The 19126-nt window shown below is 42.2% G+C and overlaps 1 protein-coding gene across 18 annotated transcripts in view; it reads right to left on the bottom strand.

Annotated features, from left to right (window-relative positions):
- The window catches only part of LOC100992160 (protocadherin alpha-11), a 229923-nt gene that overhangs the window by 28896 nt on the left and 181901 nt on the right, over positions 1 to 19126 (bottom strand). For 17 of the 18 annotated variants that reach the window (XM_034960630.3, XM_034960632.3, XM_014345059.4 and 14 more), the window contains exons 2-3: positions 4204 to 4262; positions 560 to 648 (exon numbers count right to left, since the gene is read on the bottom strand). In XM_034960630.3, coding sequence (XP_034816521.1) covers positions 560 to 648; positions 4204 to 4262 — 148 coding nt within the window. Of the gene's footprint in view, positions 1 to 559; positions 649 to 4203; positions 4263 to 13880; positions 17099 to 19126 lie in introns of those variants that run through there. The other variant, XM_034960628.3, reaches the window with a different exon arrangement.

Raw genomic sequence — 19126 nt, 5'->3', positions numbered from 1 at the left:
AATGTTGTTGATGTGCAGAGAGAAGCAGATTGACTTTGACTTGAACTCAAAACAATGCCTTGGTTCCGATAATTTTCCACTTCCATGAGAAACCATCTTCCTTCCTTCCTTCCTTTTTCTTTCTTTCCTTCTTTTTCTCTTTCTTTCCTTACTACTTTGGGTGGGTTTCCATAGTCTTCAACCAAAAGATCTTTGTTAACAGTGTCATCTCTGTGCATAAGGCCACCAGATCTTCTCTGCATGGCTTGGATGACCTAAGCATTTGAAAGGTACCTGATTTAAACAAACAAACAAACCCCAAAAACTTCATACACACACACACACATGCACACATGCGTGCATACACACTTTTCTTATGTTATCCTTTTTCAACTCCTGAAGAGCATTAGGTATAAAATCAAAATAATCATATATGTAAGGAAATCATGTATGTATGGAAAAAAGGGAATAACAAAAATATAAAAGAAAAAGAGCCATCAACATTCCTGATCTTACAAAAGTAGGTCATCTGATCACTTTCCGGAAACCAAGAAAGAATGGAGAGACCCCAGCTCTTTACCTGGTGTTGCACTGGATACTGTTGGCCACTGCTGATCAGGCCCTCCTGGACCAGCCCGTAGAATGCCAGCCTCCTCTAGGTGCACAGAGCTGAATAAACACACAGACCCAGATAACGGTTAGATCATAAATTCTTTCCCATCTCTTCTTCCACCCTCAGAAATTGCTTACATCTATGAAGCCAGGGCTGCAGCTAACACATTCTGCTCATGCTTGAACTGAAGCAATTACTGCTGAGCAGTCACCCTGCATAAACTGCAGAAGCATTGCTGACTTACTTATTGCCTGCTATACTATTCCAGGAATACACATGTTCTATCTTTATGGCAATTCTGTTTTTTATTAACGCCATGTGGCGCTCACTAAATCTAACAGGAAGCCCATCAGAGGACTAAGCCATTTTAACATCTCGATACTGAAGCAGATGAGGAGGGCTTGTTCTCAAAAGTTCCAAGCCTCTCTTGCAGGTTCTCTTGTTCCTAGGTTCTCTACTCTAAAGAAGAAAACACACTAAAATATTTTCTGATAATTGGAGTATTGTTCCAATTTGGCTATCTAATTAATTCTTAACCTTATTTTCTATTTTACTCTTTCTATATCTTTTATGCATAGATGACCCACCCTATATTTCCTGAGACTAGAGAAACCTGATCACCACCACTCACAGATCCCCGCTCAGAAGAGATTAATTCAGCATAAAACATTGCTGGGAGTGAGATACAAACTGGGAGACCTTTAGAGGCAAGCAGAGATAGAACATAAACTGTTCAAGGGAAAAGAGAACATGGTGCAGTATTCATTTATGTATGTCTAATACTAACTCATATTAATCTCTCAAATATTTGTTGGATGAATGAATGAATGAATGAATGAATGATGGAAGGAAGGAAGGAAGGAAGGAAGGAAGGAAGAAATAAGTGGGATCCTAAGAGAAAATGTCCAAGAAAACCCTCATCAAAATTAGAGGAACATTTTATTTTATTTTATTTTATTTTTGAGACAAAGCCTCACTCTGTCACTCAGGCTGGAGTACAGTGGCACGATCTCAGCTCACTGCAACCTCTGCCTCCCAGGTTCAAGCAATTCTCCTGCCTCAGCCTCCCAAGTAGCTGGGACTACAGGCACCCGCCACCATGCCTGGCTCATTTTTGTATTTTTAGTAGAGACAGGGTTTCACCATATTGACCAGGCTGGTCCTGAACTCCTGACCTCAAGTGATCCACCTGCCTCACCCTCCCAAAGTGCTGGGATTACAGGCATGAGCCACTACACCTAGACTAGAGGACCCTTTTAAACTAGACATTTGCTTATCTTGAAAGTTAAATTTCTAAAATAAAATTTAGACTACTGACTAAAGGGGTTATATGAGGCAACAGAGCAAGCAAACTTGAACTATTAGAGGGAAGGCAACATATAAGTTCAATGTCTTCTCACTCTTTGACTTCAAACAACATATCCAGTAGAAATTCACTCATTAAACTCTGACCTTTTACTATTCTTCCCCTTGTCTACACTCTAGAATTATCTGTTTTTTTCCCAAATATTAACAGCCTTCAAGTGTTCCTGGATCCTACTAGCAAATTGTGTGGGCTCAGTCAGATTCATGAAGGTGTAACTATCCTGGAGCCAGCTCAGCTCAAAGCAGAATTTTTTAAAGAATAGTTACATGATGTCCAAGACTGGAAAGGCCGAGAAGCCAAGCACACATATGAAAAAGATTAGTATTATTTAGGTTCACAACTCATTTAATATGTTCAATGTATTACAATGCAAAAAAGAAATGGCATTTTAATTTCAATTTTTATTTTATTTCTTACTCTACTCAAATCTCATAATATCTTAATTGAAACCCGAATAGGAGCACATTTGGCTTTTTTTTTTTTCAATTTGAAAATGGAATAAGGAAGTTATGTTATTTTATTCATTTATTTATTCTTCTGAGACAGAGTCTCGCACTGTCGCCAGGCTGGAGTGCAGTGGCTCGATCTTGGCTCACTGCAACCTCCGCCTCCCGGGTTCAAGCGATTCTCCTGCCTCAGCCTCCCTAGTAGCTGGAACTACAGGCACACGCCATCATGTCCAGCTAATTTTTGTATTTTTAGTAGAGACATGGTTTCACCGTGTTGTCCAGGATGGTCTCTATCTCTTGACCTCGTGATCTGCCCACCTCGGCCTCCCAAAGTGCTGGGATTACAGGTGTGAGCCACCGCGCCCAGTCCAGGAAGTTATGTTTTAATGTTTTATTTCAAATGTAGTTTTTAAGGCACAACTCATAGCTTTGGTACTTTTCAAGAGTTGGTACTGTAAACCATGCTTTTACCCATTGCATGTCTCCACCAACAGCTCAGATGCAGGCAAAAGCACATGTTGGTCTCTAATAAATATAAAGAATTTCTTCTGATACCTAATATTCTGGTATATGCATGAATGTTTCTGGCCTAAAATTATGACCCAGGTTCCAATGTGACATCTTACCAAGCCAACTACTAATCTTCAGCCCTTCACTGATTGCTTCTGAATCAGAAATAGCACCCAGTGTAATGATTTCTGCTCATTTGTAATGCTTGAGAGTATGTTAATTTATTTCAATCTAATGCATTTTAATGGGCTAAAACTAATTTCACATTAACTCTACACATACTTTGTAGGCTTTCTCTTTACGAACTGATCTAAGTTTGGTGAATATTCACTTGATAGTTGCCCAGATATTTTGAGGGGCTTAAGTTTGAAGATTATTTCTTCTTTACAATTAAATCCTTTTGATAGTTGTGATCATTTGTTTCTTGGTCCTTCCCATTTGGTTTCCAAAGACATTCGCAAATAATGAATCTTTTATTTGGCCCCATGGCATGGATACTGGATCACCTCCAGAAATAATGGTAGTTAATCAATTACTGTCAGAGAGACAAAGTAGAGAAAGCAAAATTATATTTAATCTGAGTCTTAGACTAATACTGTTACTCTAGGTTAATTTAAAGTAAGCTAGATTTGGTGTCCAAATACTAGTAAAATAAAGTAAGCTAGATTTGGTGTCCAATACTGTTACTCTAGGTTAATTTAAAGTAAGCTAGATTTGGAGCCCTTTACATGGCTCATCTTCTGAAGAACCCATGTCATTGATGACAATAAGATAGCAACAGATGGGAAAGATGAGGAGGCTCTAATAGGTGTGAACATAAACAACAATAGCAATCAATTATTGAGGGTAATAGGATGTACTAGCCAATGTGAGATTAAAAAAAAACAAGGTAGACAACATGTATGTATACATTGCACAATGTACCCAAGTCTCAAAGCATGAGTATTAATTACAGTTTTTAAAGGAGGAAAAGAAAGCATAGGTAGAGAGGGATGAAGGAGGTTGAAATTACTTCCCTGTAGAAATTTTGATGGGAGAAAATACATAGCAGCCTGTTTCTGTGATTTTACAGAGGACTCTTATATGCCAGCACTTGATAAGCATCTGGCACTGACCATTTGCGATCTTTCAAGGAATAAACATGGGGAAAAAATAATTGCATTTTTCTGGCAAAGTACCTAAAGCTTTTTAGTTTTGACAGCTGCTTCTGGCCTATGGAGATGCAGTTTATCTGAGCCATACCAAGTTAAGGTTACTTCTGAGTGAATGAGGAGGGAAATACATACCTGTGCATGCCTGCTCTCAGGGAGGCAGAGTAACGCCAGTCAGGGTTGGGCTGTCGTGGCTGCAAAATCACAAAGAGAGTTTTCTGTTAAAATGACAAGACAATGTTCTCCCAGGGATGCTGCTAATTGATTAGTTACTCCCTTAAATATTTCCAGGCATCTAAAAAAAGTATTGAATGAGCCATTTCATGTGTAACTCTATGATGATATCTACATATATAGCACTTTAGAAGAAAATTAGTTCATCAGGGTCCTCACACAGATTAGATGCCCTGGAAGACCAGATTTAATAATCTTGTAAAGGCCACCTTTGGCTTTGCCTTGCCCCATACATGTCTGTGTTCTTAAAACACTACGGGAAGAACAGTCTGTTTTGAGAAAGGAAAAGCTTTCACTGCTTTTGCCCTCAAGTGCCCCATTAAGGGAACATTCCCAATTCAGTATTACAGCTATAACAGGGCACATGGCTACACAAGTTCTGCTGGCCTGGCTGGACTGCAGAGGACTGCAATCTGCTGCTGGCTTTGCAGACTGCAGCATATTTGACCCAGGGCGGATGTGCCCAGTCATAACACCAGCAACTGATAACAGTCTCTTTTCTGATTGAAGAGGGATACTAGGGAGAGGAAAACAAACTATTGCAGAGTTTGACCTTGTTTTGCTACCTAACCCTTTTCATAAACTTGTACTTGTTCCTGTTCCTTCCTGAGTGCTTTCCCTCCTCACTGAATCACTGTTCACTAAGCTCTGATTGTTTAACAGGGAGTAGCTGAAATCCAAGAAAAACCTGATACATTTTGCATTAGTTATGTATTGAAAAGATCTGTTGCCCTCTCTCTACAAACTCTCAGTCTGAAAGGGGAGAACAAAGAGGAAAATATGGGCACCTAAAGACTTAAAGACTGTTGGGGGAGTTATGCACTGGTTAGAAGCTACTCAGAAATCACTGGGACATCATCAGTCACCACCACTGTCTTGTACCAGTAAGCAAAAATGTCACTGTGAAAAACTTGTGACACTCCTCTAGATGCGTTTTCATGGGCGGAGATTAAGGTGGCCCTGTCACTGAATATTGAGGTATAGTTGAATGAAAAAAATGGGGGATAAAAGTTGTATTTTGTATTTTCCTCTACATTATACTTATCATATTTGGTAGAAACAAAGCCATAGTAATATCAATAGACCATTCAAAACTGTCAATAATTCTTATTCCTATCATTCATATAGTTCCTTTAAGGGATGCAAAGTATTTAATAAACACATTTCTTCATAACACCCAGGAGAGAAATGATCACCATCTCAATATTCAGACAGATTTCTGGATGGCTACATGATATTTGGCATGCAGAGAATTAGCCAAAGTCAAGGCCCAGAAAAAGTTACAACTCTGGGATACTTTACCTCAGTGGTCCTCACATGCTAACTGCTCTCTCTATTCTACCAATCTGCTAGCAAGATATGCATATGCAAGCTGCTTCCTCCTTTCTTTTCAAGTTCACAAAATGCTATGAATATTCCATATAACATAGCATAAAATTATCTACAGACCAAATCAAAGGAGTTTCCATTATCTACTAGCGGTGTTAGAGGGAACAAAAGAAAATGTTTGCAAATCATTTTATAAACCTGGAAATATGACTAAAATACTTTTTATCAATCAGTCATCATCACCATCTCTCCCCTCGCCATCAGGAGCACTATCGTTAGCTTGTCAGCTGAGAGAACCTTCCTTTGAGAAAGACTGTAACATCTGTTGAGAAATGTTGCCAATTTTTCTATGATTGGGTAACATTCATGATGAAAATTGCTGCAACTTGATCTTTGGAATGAAATCACCAAACTCATTTTGCTGAAAGGCACAGTTCTAGCAGGACTGACCAGGAAACTCAGTTCATTATACAATCTCACTTCCCCAATGACACATTTAATTTGTCATGCTGCTATTTTCTATACTAGTCCATCAGCAACAACATCCTTCTCAGATTCATTTGACAGAATCACAGTTACAAGATTTCTCACGGCAGTAAGATCAGGCAGGGAAAAGGAAAGGAAGAAAGCATATAATATGTTTTAAGTAGCTACACAGTACTAGATTTTGCACTTTATTACATACTGTTGCATGTATCCTAATTCTTTCTTTGTCAGACAGTAAACTCTATGAAAGGGATTATATCTGTTTTGCTCATTAGACACATGCATATCTTCAGATATTCATAAAAGCGTAGCTATATAGTCAGAGTCTAGCAGGCTTCTGGCATCTGGGAGGTTTTTAAAATGTGTTTAAATAAATGAACTATAATGCAAAGTCAACATTATTGTACTTAAATTGCAAAAATGAGACATCTGAACTTTGGAGAGATTAAATTACTTGCCTGATTGCTGAGTTCAGCTGACAGTAATGTTTAGGTCCCCTTAACACAAAAGTCTGTGTTTTATTTATATTTATTTATTTATTTATGAGATAGGGTCTTACTCTGTCATTTAGGCTGGTGTGCAGTGGCGCGATCTTGGCTCCCTGCAACCTCTGCCTCCCGGATTCAAGCAATTCTTCTTCCCCAGCCTCCCTAGTAGCTGGGATTACAGGCATCTGCCACCGTACCTGGCTAATTTTTGAATTTTTAGTAGAGATGGGGTTTCACCATGTTGGCCAGGCTGGTCTTGAACACCTGACCTCAGGCAATCCACCCTCCTCGGCCTCCCAAAGTGCTGGGATTACAGGCTTGAGCCACTGTGCCTTGCCAAAAGTCTGTGTTTTAAATAAATTTACATGAAATGACATATATTTTTCTTCTTTCTCTTTTTTACTTCTGAGTTTCCAGGATATTGATTTAAAACAATACAAAACTAAAAGTAATAAAATGTACATGAGTTTCATCCAGAACTTGATTAAACTTGGAAAAATTCAAGTTGAAAAGTTGACTACTGATATATCTGACACAGTAAGACATATATTACTATCACAATTTCAATCACAGTTGAAATAACTGTGATTATTTAGTTCTTTAATACTTAGATGGTACCTCCCAGGACTATGCTTACTTTCTATTGGTGAAGAACTCTAATATGTCCTATTGCTTCAAAGGTTAGTCTTTTGGTAGAATAATGGTCACAAAACTCCATATGTGGAAAAAATCAATTAGGTAGTCCATATGGGTGATGTAGTATTACTGAAGAATAAGAATACACTTCAGTTCCTATTAAAATTATAAAAAAGATTTAACTTATCTTGTAATGGTATTATCTGTGATTTATAACATAGAATATTTGAGCTACAGAAGGATGAATCACCTCTTCTAAGATTTAAAGTAAAATAAGTTTAAAATACCCTATTTTATTAATAAACTCACACAACTACTCAATGAAATAATATGCTATCTTCGTACCATGGAAATCCATGTGGAAGACATCAATAAATTGCCCTCTGGGACATGAGACTGCATATAATATCTCCTTTTCCTTCCTAATAGGACTGTATTAAGAATATATCCACTGCAGATTTTGCATAGCGCTATTTTATGAACATTGATATAAACTGATAGGCAGAATTCCAAGATGGCCCCAAGATCCCTATATCCTGGTGTGCACACCCTGAATAATCTCCAAGACTGTGATTGTGATGGATCTTATTCCCATGATTACATTATGCTATGTAGCACAGTTGGCTTTGAGAAAGGGAGATCATCTGGATGGGACTGACATAATCACATGAGCTCTTTAAATCTGGGTCTAGAGGTCAGAGACAGAAATCAGAGAGATCTGAAGCATAAGAGGGATTCCATGTGAGGGAAGATTCTCCAGTGCCAGCCATGAAGATGGAGCAGACCATGGGACAAGAGTCCTGAGTCCTCAGTTCTCTAGGAACTGAGAGTGACCCCAGGCCAATAGTAAGTAGGAAAACAGAGATCTCAGTCCCCAAACAACTGGATTCTGCCAACAATCTGAATGAGCTCGATAGTAGATTCTTCCTAAGAGCCTGCAAAGGACAACACAGCCCAGCTGTGTTCATTTCAGCCTTGAGAATACCTGAGCGGACAACTCAGCCACATGGTACAGGACTGTGAGATAACAAATAGGTGGTGTTTTAAACAACTTACTTGTGGTAATTTGTTACAAATCATCAGAAAAGGGATACATAGACTGTTCCTCATTAAGGCAAAAGGGAATATAACATTTAAAATAATCATTATGTTGCATATTGGTCTTCTAGTATATCAAAATGGGGGCTGGGCGCAGTGGCTCATACCTGTAATCCCAGCACTTTGGGAGGCCAAGGTGGAGACAGGAGTTCGAGAGCAGCTTGAACAACATGGTGAAACCCAAAAATACAAAATTAGCCAGGCATGGTGGCGCATGCCTGTAATCTCAGCTACTCGGGAGGTTGAGGCAGGAGAATCGCTTGAACCCTGGAGGCAGAGGTTGCAGTGAGCCAAGATCATGCCATTGCACTCCAGCCTGGGCAACAAGAGCAAAACTCCGTCTCAAAAAAACTAAAATAAAATAAAACACAAAGGTAATAAATTTGAGAATTCTAGGTGGAATACTTTCCTCTGAATGTAGTCATTTAAAATGCTAATTTACAGACCAGGAAAGTAAAATAAACATAACTTTAGAACATACCTAATGGGTTCCAGTACAACAGAAAGTGCTAGGTCTGTTTAGTTCTGGATGCATAGCCTGCTAGCACAGCAGCTACTCTCTCACTCACAGTTGTACCTCCTTGGAGCCCAGAGTTCTGACCCTGGAAGGCCAGAAAGGAACTGATGGTGCTTATATGCCAAGGAACTAAGATTTCTCTTTACCTTTGCAATGTTGGATATTCCTTTGCATTTGTCAAGTTAAAATTCTTGAAAGAAAAACCCTTGTATAATTTTCAGGTTAGCAGATTTAAAATACTGCAAAAGAATCCTTTTAACCTTTGATTTTTGAAGTCATGGTTATAGATTATACTGCTCCAAATATTATCATATTAATAAGCTAAATTTATAGTCGTATTATCACATGCACAAAACATTGATCCAGGTGAAGCTTCTGTAAAAGCCACATTTAAAGACACCTGTAAAATGCCATCATATTCAGCTAAACCTCTGGGTTTGGTGACAGGAATGTTTCCTCAAACGTTTGCAAATTGACATTATTCTGACCTCTCATTGAGAGCAAAAATTGGTAGGCAACAAGGCAAGTATCCAGAACTGACTTTGCTATTCTGTCAAGTAGACAGCATGCCAATAGGCAACCTATAATATGCCAGGCTGTGTCCCTGCAGAGTGTTCTGAGTTAGACCAGATGCCCATGTGATGGCTCACTCCTGGGTCAGAAGGAAACAGTAGGCCAATGACATTCAAGCTACGATAAATAGACTTCTTCTTCAGTCAGAATGTGTACAAGATACAGAAACAGAGAAGAGCTCAGCCATAATTCCATCTGGCTCAGCAGTCTGTAGAAAAATTGAGGAAAGAGGTAATTGAAATAAATTATTGTATCATCAGACCAAAGAAAATAAACTTTTTCTCAGAAGAAGAGTCCTGTGACCAATATGAAATTGGCAAACTAAAACAGCCCCAGTCATTCTAAAGTGACCATCAGAGGATGAAAAACTGGAGTGGAAGCTCATAGATATTATTTCTTTGTCTATTCTGACCATTGTGCAATTTTTATAAATTCACTACTACGTCACTTTACAACGAGTGTAAACTCTGTTCCAGGATAGAGTCATCAGATAGAAAAATCAGTGCTGGGGGAAATAAAAGTAGGTGCCACTGAAAGAAGAATTAACTCTTTCAGGTCACTATACCTGGAATTAGGGTGAATATGCACACATAGTGGCAGAAATAACTGAAGGTTTGGTGACTACAAATTGCTTTAAAATAAGTGAAAGTGAATGCAAACTTAATTCATCTCTGCTACTCTTTCGTAATTTCTACATGTTGTGCCAACTGGGCCCACTGAGACACTGTTGGACAAATCTACTAGAGTACTCAAAGTGACTCATTAGCAATCACAACACCATGACCACAAATGCACAGAATCTACCTTAACATTTGGTTTCCTTTGCCGGGCATGGTGGCTCACACCTGTAATCCCAGCACTTTGGGAGGCCAAGGCGGGTGGATCACAAGGTCAAGAGATCGAGACCATCCTGGACAACATGATGAAACCCCATCTCTACTAAAAATACAAAAATTAGCCAGGCGTGGTGGCGCGTGCCTGTAATCTCAGCTACTCAGGAGGCTGAGGCAGGAGAATCACTTTAACTTGGGAGGCGGAGGTTGCAGTGAGCCGGGATTACGCCACTGCACTCCAGCCTGGCAACAGAGTGAGACTCCATCTCAAAAAAAAAAAAAAAATTTGGTTTCTTTTTATGGAGACTCTGAAGGGAGTGCCAACAACATTCAGTATCAAGTTCAGAAATTTCCAAAGAGAAATTCTGCCCTATTGCCAAATAGTTACTTCAGAATCCTCACTGCACAAGTGATTTATGAAATAAGCTCACTGGGGGTAAAATCTACCAACAGATTAGAGTCTGGGGTTAAATGCTGATGTTTAATAAGCAACAAGAGAAAAATCAGTGAAATAATAAAAATAAAAGATCTTAACAGGGTTTGCCAATAGTGAAGCAAATAAACAAATACAAATATACTAACAGCATGTGCAACATAGTGAGACCCCCATCTCTTCCAAAAAAAAAAAAACACCTAAAAACTAGTCAGACACGGTGGCGCACATCTATGGTCCAAGCTACTCAGGAGGCTGATGTGTGAGGATTGCTTGAGCCCAGAAGGTCGAGGCTGCAGTGAGCCATATTCACACCACTATACTCCAGCCTGGGTGACAGGCCAAGACTCTGTCTCAAAAAAATAAAAATAAAAAAATAGTAGTAACTCACTGACATTCCCATTTGTTACCTGCTTCTATGCCAGAAATTACTCTTTTTCCAAAAGCAGTTAATATATACGACTAGGTGAATTAGTGATAGCTTAAATGCCTGAATATCCCATATAAAAGGGAATATAAACATTGGAACTTCTGTCTACTCATAGTATTGAAAAAAAGTTTTTGGAGTCAAATGGATACAACTTAAAATAACACTAGCAGTGTGGCTGTGTAGATTACCTAACCTCCCTGAGCTTATTTCCTCATATGCTAGATGTTAACAAATATTTAACGCATGACTTGCAGGTAATGAAATCATATATGTATTCAATATTATAATATTCAATATATTGAATAATCTTGAATAATATTCAAGATTCAGTAATATGAGATATATGTATGTGTATATGTATGATATACATATATCTATATAGCAGGGTGGTTAGTGAGTACAAATTCCCTTACTCTTGCTCTCTAATTCCCATCTACTTTTAATGTAGGCACATGGTACTAATTGTACCCCAGGACTCTCCTGCCATCTGTAGTAACTAGGTAGGAAAAAAAGAAAGCCCAACATGGGAATTTAACAGGTTGATCTGGCAATGATGGCTTTCAGAACTGAGTGGCTTTTGCTCCTATCTTGCCACACTGTAACAATGTGACACTCTCTCCCTATAACTGCAAAAATTTCTGGAGCTGTAGATCTTGGGGTTCTTCACTGGATTTCCAAAAGTGCCTGGCAGAAATTTGCCTTTATTAAAGTCATGCACTCTCCTGGCAAAATCTCCCAAAAGCAAGCACTTTCTGAAATAATTTTCTCCCTAGATTAAATGTTTGTGTACCAAAGTACATATTAATATACAGGTCAGTGTAAGACAGAAATAGTTTATGTATCAAATTGCCCCAAGCTTTGAGTCAGGAGAGGGAGGGTAACAGTGTCTTGCCTCTGAGCTTCCGGCTTACAGCTGGTGGCAAAGCTGAGCCTGGCCTGACTTGTTCATGCCTCTTCACCACCTGTAGCCCACCCCAATCCCAAAGGGCTTCACAAGAATTTGTTAAGCAAATGTCTACAGCAACCTTATTTAAAGCTAAACCCTTTTACGTGCTTTCAAATGCTACGATCTAAAGACTTCTGGAAACTCTTTGATTTATTCCCCCATTTTTCTTAATCTACAATCTGCCTCCCATGGTTTCTCAGCATTGACTAACACCAGGCACTTCTGATAAATGAATAAATCTATCTGAAATGTCCATGAGAAAAATCTACTCTCAATCAGGAATGGGAACTTTTGTGCCTGTGCATTACATTCCTCAAGATTACCATGAACTTGAAATGTAACAATATGGACATTACATACAATATGTATGTACAGCAATATGTCAATGAAAATATATTGCAAAAAATAGAGGAGAGACAAATATTGTTCACACATTGTGTAGTAGCTCTAAAAGCCCTTTCTACAAAGTAGTTATTTGGAAAGAAAACAATTCATCACTATTTATGGTACAAAATTTTGGCTTTTGAAATCCAAGTTTTAAGTATCACAAAGCATATCTCTGTTATTTCAAGCATACATATGGAGACGAACACACAACACAAACACACACACATATTCATCTACTTTCTAATAATTTATGTACATTCTTCATAATAATGAACAAGCTGGCCTTATACCTACTTAAATCTCAAAACTAGCACATATACTAACACCTGCCTCTACACCTTACTGTAGGGTAAGCCATCCACTTTCCAAGCCAGCCTTTTGAAGCTATAGCAAATCAAATTTTAGATCCAGAAAATGAATGCATGCTTTGGAAGTACTGTCATTTAACTTAAAGACATGAAGGACTTGAAAAGGCTACTTTACATCTCATCAAAACCATAGAAACTGTCAACAGAAAATCAGAAGATTACAGGCTGCATTTAAGCTAAATTCAGGGAAATCCTCTTACAATGAATTCAGAGTATGCCAAGAAAGGTGACTATTGGGAGAATTCTTTTTCCCTTCTCTTCCTTCTAATCCCAGCTTCTCTTGGTCTTCACCATCCCCCCACACCCCTAATCCACTCATTCTAATACCTCCCTGGACCAACCAGACAAATTGGTACTTAATCTCTCTGCCTCACCATCATCCACTCCCTCTGACAGCCCTCTACAGAAGAGATGCCACATCATACAGCCAAAGCAAACTTTAGCTTCAGTATGATGTCTAAATACTACAGCTTTATCACTTGTGACATGCATTTCCAGACGATCCTATCACATAGGTTCAGTGCAAGTACCAGAAATATTAACTAGATAATTTCCACTGTAGACAGTCCAGAGTATAAACAGAGACAGCAGATAGTGGTGACTATGATAGCCCCTAGAGGCCTCAGAGCTTTTTAAGAAACATCACTCATATAGGATTTCAAAAGAAAAATTTCCCTGTAGATGATACAGCAGAGGCCATTTCTCCTTGAGTCTCATAACATTACTCCCTAAAACATAATCCCTATTCCAAGGCCTGTCCTGTTTCTCCACAAATCTGTGTTTTAGCATTAAATATTAAGACTAATCCTCACTTCTCAAACAATTTTATGGACAAGGCTTCATGCCTCTGAAAATGAAAAATAAAACAATTCTTTAGTGCTATTTTTCTAGAGAGGAAATAGCAGATTATGATCAAATTGTGGATACTATATATACTCAGTTTACCAGATAACTCTTGTCACTGTTAATGACTCAATAAAGCCAAATCACAGGATATTGGGGGATGTGTAACAAATGCATGAGTTTGTAGAAGACCCCCTGACCACTGTCTCACCTCATTTTGAGAAACAGCCTCATTTTTGAGAATAATCAGGTTCCCAGCATTCTGACCACTTTGGCCTGTGATGTTCCTGCTGTCAGTCACTGCTGCTTGGGCTCCCGAAGGCCCTGGTCCTGTCTGGGCCCCTGTATTGTAAAACATGAAAGTGTCACTCCCCGAGCCTGCTGTCAGACAGGCCTTGTAGCAGTAGGTCTTGGTGAGGGAGCCATTCCCTCGAACTTCAATGAAGTGAGGCTGCACTTTGAGGCCATGCGGTATCCTGGCATCAATATTGTTGTTGGCTTGTTTGTACAGTTCTGCAGGGGACCTTTCCCTTACTCCACAGAAGCCTCCACAGCATGCAGTGCCATACGCAGTGTAGCGGTAGCACTTGATGATGCTCAAAATGATGATTGTCAAAAGAAATATAAAAGACACTGTGCTTAATGCTATTATTAGATAAAGGGTAATTTCAGAGTATGTCCGAGGGCTCTTAACATGCCTCTGAGTGTCAGGGAGGATTTTGGAAACCCTATCCACCACAGCTACTGTAATGGCCACAGAGGCTGATAGTGATGGCTCTCCATTATCTCGGACCACCACGGTCAGGTTGAAAGTGCTACCACTCTCATCTCCCATCTTCCTGGTAGTCCTAATTTCTCCTGTGTGCAGCTCCACCTTAAAGAGGTCCAGGTCAGAAGTCTGGGCTAGATGGTAAAAAAGCCAAGCATTTTGCCCAGAGTCTGAGTCCATAGCTATGACTTTGGTGACCAGGTAGCCAGCAGGGGCAGTTCGAGGCACCATCTCGAAGGCTGCTGACGAGTTGGTTGAGGTAGGGTACAGAATGTGAGGGGCATGGTCATTCATGTCCACCACATACACGTTGGCAGTCACAGTGTTGCTCAGTGGTGGGCTCCCCTTGTCCTGAGCCTCCACAGTCACAAAGAACTCCCGAAACTTCTCATAGTCAAAGGAGTTGACAGCATAAAGGCTGCCACTGGCACTGTTAATGGAGACATAGGAGGTGACTGGCAGCCCTTGAATCTCCCTCTCCAGAAGGGAGTAGGTCACCTCTGCATTCTCCTTTTCATCTGGGTCTGTGGCTTGCACAGTACAGAGCAACACACCTGGCAAATTGTTCTCCTGTATGTAGATGGAATAGGAGTCCTCCAGGAAGCTTGGTGGATTGTCATTGATGTCAGAGATCTCAACCTTTAGTGTACGCAGGGATGTGAGCTGCGGTATTCCCCCATCTGTGGCTGTCACCGTGATGTTGTAGACAGCCACCCGCTCTCGGTCCAGTGGGCCGCTCACCACCAGTGTATAGGAGTTTCCAAAGCCATTCAGTCGGAAAGGCAGTGTGGCCTCCAGACCCAGGCTCACTTTCCGGTTGGGGCCTGAGTCTTGGTCATTGACACTGAGAACGGCCACAATGGTGTTGGGTGTAGCATTCTCAGGCACTGGGCTATACAGGTCCGTGAGCACCACCTCTGGGGCATTGTCATTCACGTCCACGATGTCCACCAGCACCTTGCAGTGACCTGCCATGGGCACTGGACCCCGGTCAGTCGCCTGCACATAGATCTGGTAGGAGGAGGCTTCCTCATAATCCAGCCCCCCAATTACTCGCACTTCCCCGGTACTGGCATCTATGCTGAAGAGCTGCCTCTCCCGGTCCGACGTGTAGCTGCTCAAGGAGTACCTGAGCTCACCATTGGAGCCCTCATCCGGGTCTGAGGCATTCAGCTTCACCACCAATGTGCCTGGGGGTGAGTCCTCCCGTAGCTGGACGCGATAAGTGGACTGGTCAAAGGCAGGAGAGTTGTCGTTAGTGTCCAGGACACGCACAGAGATCTGTGCCGTACCCGAGCGGGCTGGGATGCCCCCATCCACGGCTGTGAGAACCAGGTGGTGCAAGGCTGCCTGCTCCCGGTCTAGGCCCTTACGCAGCACCAGCTCAAGCACTTTACTGTTCTCCTGCAGGGGCTTAAGGTCCAGCTCGAAGTGTTCGCTGGGGCTGAGCTCGTAGGTCTGTACTGAGTTGGCGCCCACGTCGGGGTCCTGCGCACTCTCTATGTGAAAGCGCGCTCCAGGCGCCACCGATTCGCTTACCTGAAGCTGGTAGTTGGGCCGCGGGAAACGCGGTGAGTTGTCGTTGATGTCCAATATTTCCACCTCAACGGCGCTCACCGCCACGGGGTTGTGCGCCAGCACTTCCAAGCTGAGCAGGCAGCGAGGCCGCTGCTCACACAGCGCCTCCCGATCAATGCGCTCGTTGACGAAGAGCGCTCCACTCGTCAGGTCCAGCTCCAGGTAGCGCGGACTGGGCGCACCCAGATGGTTGATGCGCAAGCAACCCGGCCCCAAGCGCCGCAGCTCAAGCCCCAGCGCGCGAGCCACGTTGCCCACGAGCGCGCCGGGTGCCTGCTCCTCTGGCACAGAGTATCGCAGCTGGGAGGCCGCTGGGCCAGGTAGCAGCAGCAGCAACAGCAGCAGGAGAGGCAGTAGCAGCAGCCAGGGCATGGGCCGCCGGAGCCGTGGATGCTCTGTCGCCGCAGGTCTGGTGCCCGCCTGCTCCATAGCCACTGGCCGCGGCGGAGGCAGCCGGGCAGGGCCGGAGGCGGCAGCTTCCCCAGCCGTGCCCCACGCCCGGGCCCCGCCTCCGCTCGTGCCACCCTGCGCCCGCTCCCCCACCGCTCACGCTCTAGCAAGCGCCTGGGGCCGCTCCCTCCGTAGGCCCTCCCAAGGGCTCCTGGCCCCACCGTCCTCGCTGACTCCCCATATTGCAGCTCCTCCGCTCGCCTCCGAGTCGCTCAACCCGGCTCGGCTTCCTGCTGCTGCTGCCGCTACAGCTCCAGGGGGAGGGAAAAGGAAACAGAAGGGAAGACAGAGGGGGAGGGGGAAAGGGAGGGGTAGGAGGGCTCAGCAAGTCCTGCTCTGATTCCGCGCCGAAGTGGCGGACAGCGAACCCGGACTGCTCAGCCTCTCCAGCCCCATCTCCTTCACCCTGGACCTGCCGGATCCCAGCGGACCGCAGGAACACGGCCACTCCCTTTCTCCCTACCCCCACTGTCCAGTTCATCCAGTCTCCACCGTCTCTCCCCTGCTTAACGGGTCTTTAAGGAGATTAGTCTGGGAAAAGCAGTCAAGCCCCTAGAAGTCTGGCTATCAGCTCCCCAGGAAAAGATCTCCAAGCGCAATTCAGGAAAATAAACTGAGGGGCCTTAGCTAAGTATGGGCACCCAGGCGGCGGATCTAACATTAAAAGGAAACAACGCAGGGGGAGGCGCTCTGGGGTTACTGGCGATGGGAACTATTCACCTGACTCCCACATCTTCCCTGGACACTCTTAAGTACTGCAGAAAGTGCTCAACTCCTAGGGCAAAAGGAGGGGGATGGCAAATGCTGCCCTCTTTCCGGGAGCAAGCCTAAAACCAGCATCCTGGGATCCAAGACTCAATTCTGCTCTCGGCCAAGTGGCCCTTATTTTCAGTGTGTGCCTTGGCAAATAACCAATATTTAAATGTTTAAAATGCTCTGTTTAAAAAAATAGTCTCCATGAAGCTGTAGGCAAATCTATTATTTGACCCATTTTGGCGACAGTGGGGAAAATTTGGTAAAATTTTTAAAGAGATTCTTCTCTCAAGCTTTTTCTAATCTTGCTTCAAATCTTTTACATTTATCACCCAAGACATTTTCTTTCAAGAGTAATTTAAAATTTTTTCTTTAATGGATGACAATGTCTTCAAGAGTCTGCAAAACCATTAAATCAAGAGCGTTACTGTTGATCTCCTAAGCCAGGCTGGAATTTGGATTCCATTAATGCTTTGCAGTTAAAAAAAAAAAAATCTGCTGTCATTAAGCAAAATGTGGGAGTCTGGGATTTATCTTACAATAACCAGCAATTTCAATGACTGCAGCTTATCTTCCTTAAATATAAGACTCCTTAGACTTCTGTTCTTCTGTGTCCCCAAGTTTCCTCTTGTACTGCTATAGAGGCAACACAGAGACAACAAATTCACTTCAGTAAAAGAGAAGGTAGAAGGATCAGAGGAAATCTTTCCATGCTGTGTCATTGCCTCTGCTGCTCAGTTCTGAATATTCACTCTTCCCAGGTTCTCACATTTCTTCCACAGGAATTTGAAATCTATTGCCTCATGTGCAAAAAAAGCACTCACTAAAACGTCCTTTCTCTTCATCTCCCAGTATTCTGTCATCTGTAGATCTTCCTCTATGGGTCATTTTCTAGCTATGGACTGGAACAAAGTCAGAGTGAGACCTGACATTTGGCATGCTTCCCTCCTAGAGCGGACAGTTAAAGGAGCCAAGGTTGTGATCCTGACACCCAGAATTCAAAGGCCTGAACTAGCACATCCCTTCGTTCCACCGACCAAGCACACTCACTATCAATGCTCCACTACCTAGCCAGTGTTATTCCAGAGAAACGCCCAGCCTCCTATCACTGCTGCTTCTTATTTGTCCTCTTTGTTTCCTCAAGGGTACAGAGTAGGAAGCAATTTTCATCAAAATCTATTCCTGTCTCCTTTCTTGGGTCTCTGGCTTCTTCCTCTTCTCTCTGCATCCTCCCCAAACATCCCTACAATAATTCTGTCTCAGTTTGCTGTGGTAATTTGATCTCGGAGGCCTTAATCTCTCAAGTGCACAAATTGTGGACCTGGCCTGTGTCCTCACCCATTACTTGTTTCTGAAAATAAATGGCTTATAAGTGGAATCAAGTTGTAAGTTGTCATGAAAAGTGATCTTTCCTCCCCTTATCTCCTCCCAGCCCTCCAAGTCGCTGCCATCTCTGCACACAGCTCAGAGACCTGGCCACTGGGTATTGACCAGGCATAGACCTGTGACTGTGAAAAAATCATAGGCACTTAAGGAAGAGATTACAGTGGCAGAGGCTTGGTGATTTTTTAATGGAAGCCCCCAAATGTCATGTCTTGGGAGAAAAACCAGGACTCTCCTTTCAGCACTCTTGTCATCTTCCAGCAAGGACACCTGCCAGGTTGTCCATTATGCTGTTTTAGGCCTTGTAGGTATTTAGCTCCAGCTAGAATTTACTGCCTTAATTATTAAGGAGTCAAACATAAAGCCAACACAATCAGCCTCATTTTGAAAGACATTGTACTAAAGAGATGGTATACTCTATTTGGCACTATAATGATTTCGTTCCTCACACCATTATACTGAGGCTCCTGCCAACCTTACTAGTTGTTAGAATGTGATTGCTCAGACTGTTATTAATTACCCTT

The sequence above is a fragment of the Pan paniscus genome, chromosome 4 (genome assembly GCF_029289425.2).
Source record: "Pan paniscus chromosome 4, NHGRI_mPanPan1-v2.0_pri, whole genome shotgun sequence".
Lineage (NCBI taxonomy): Eukaryota > Metazoa > Chordata > Mammalia > Primates > Hominidae > Pan > Pan paniscus.
This window is presented reverse-complemented; position numbering and strand designations above follow the sequence as displayed.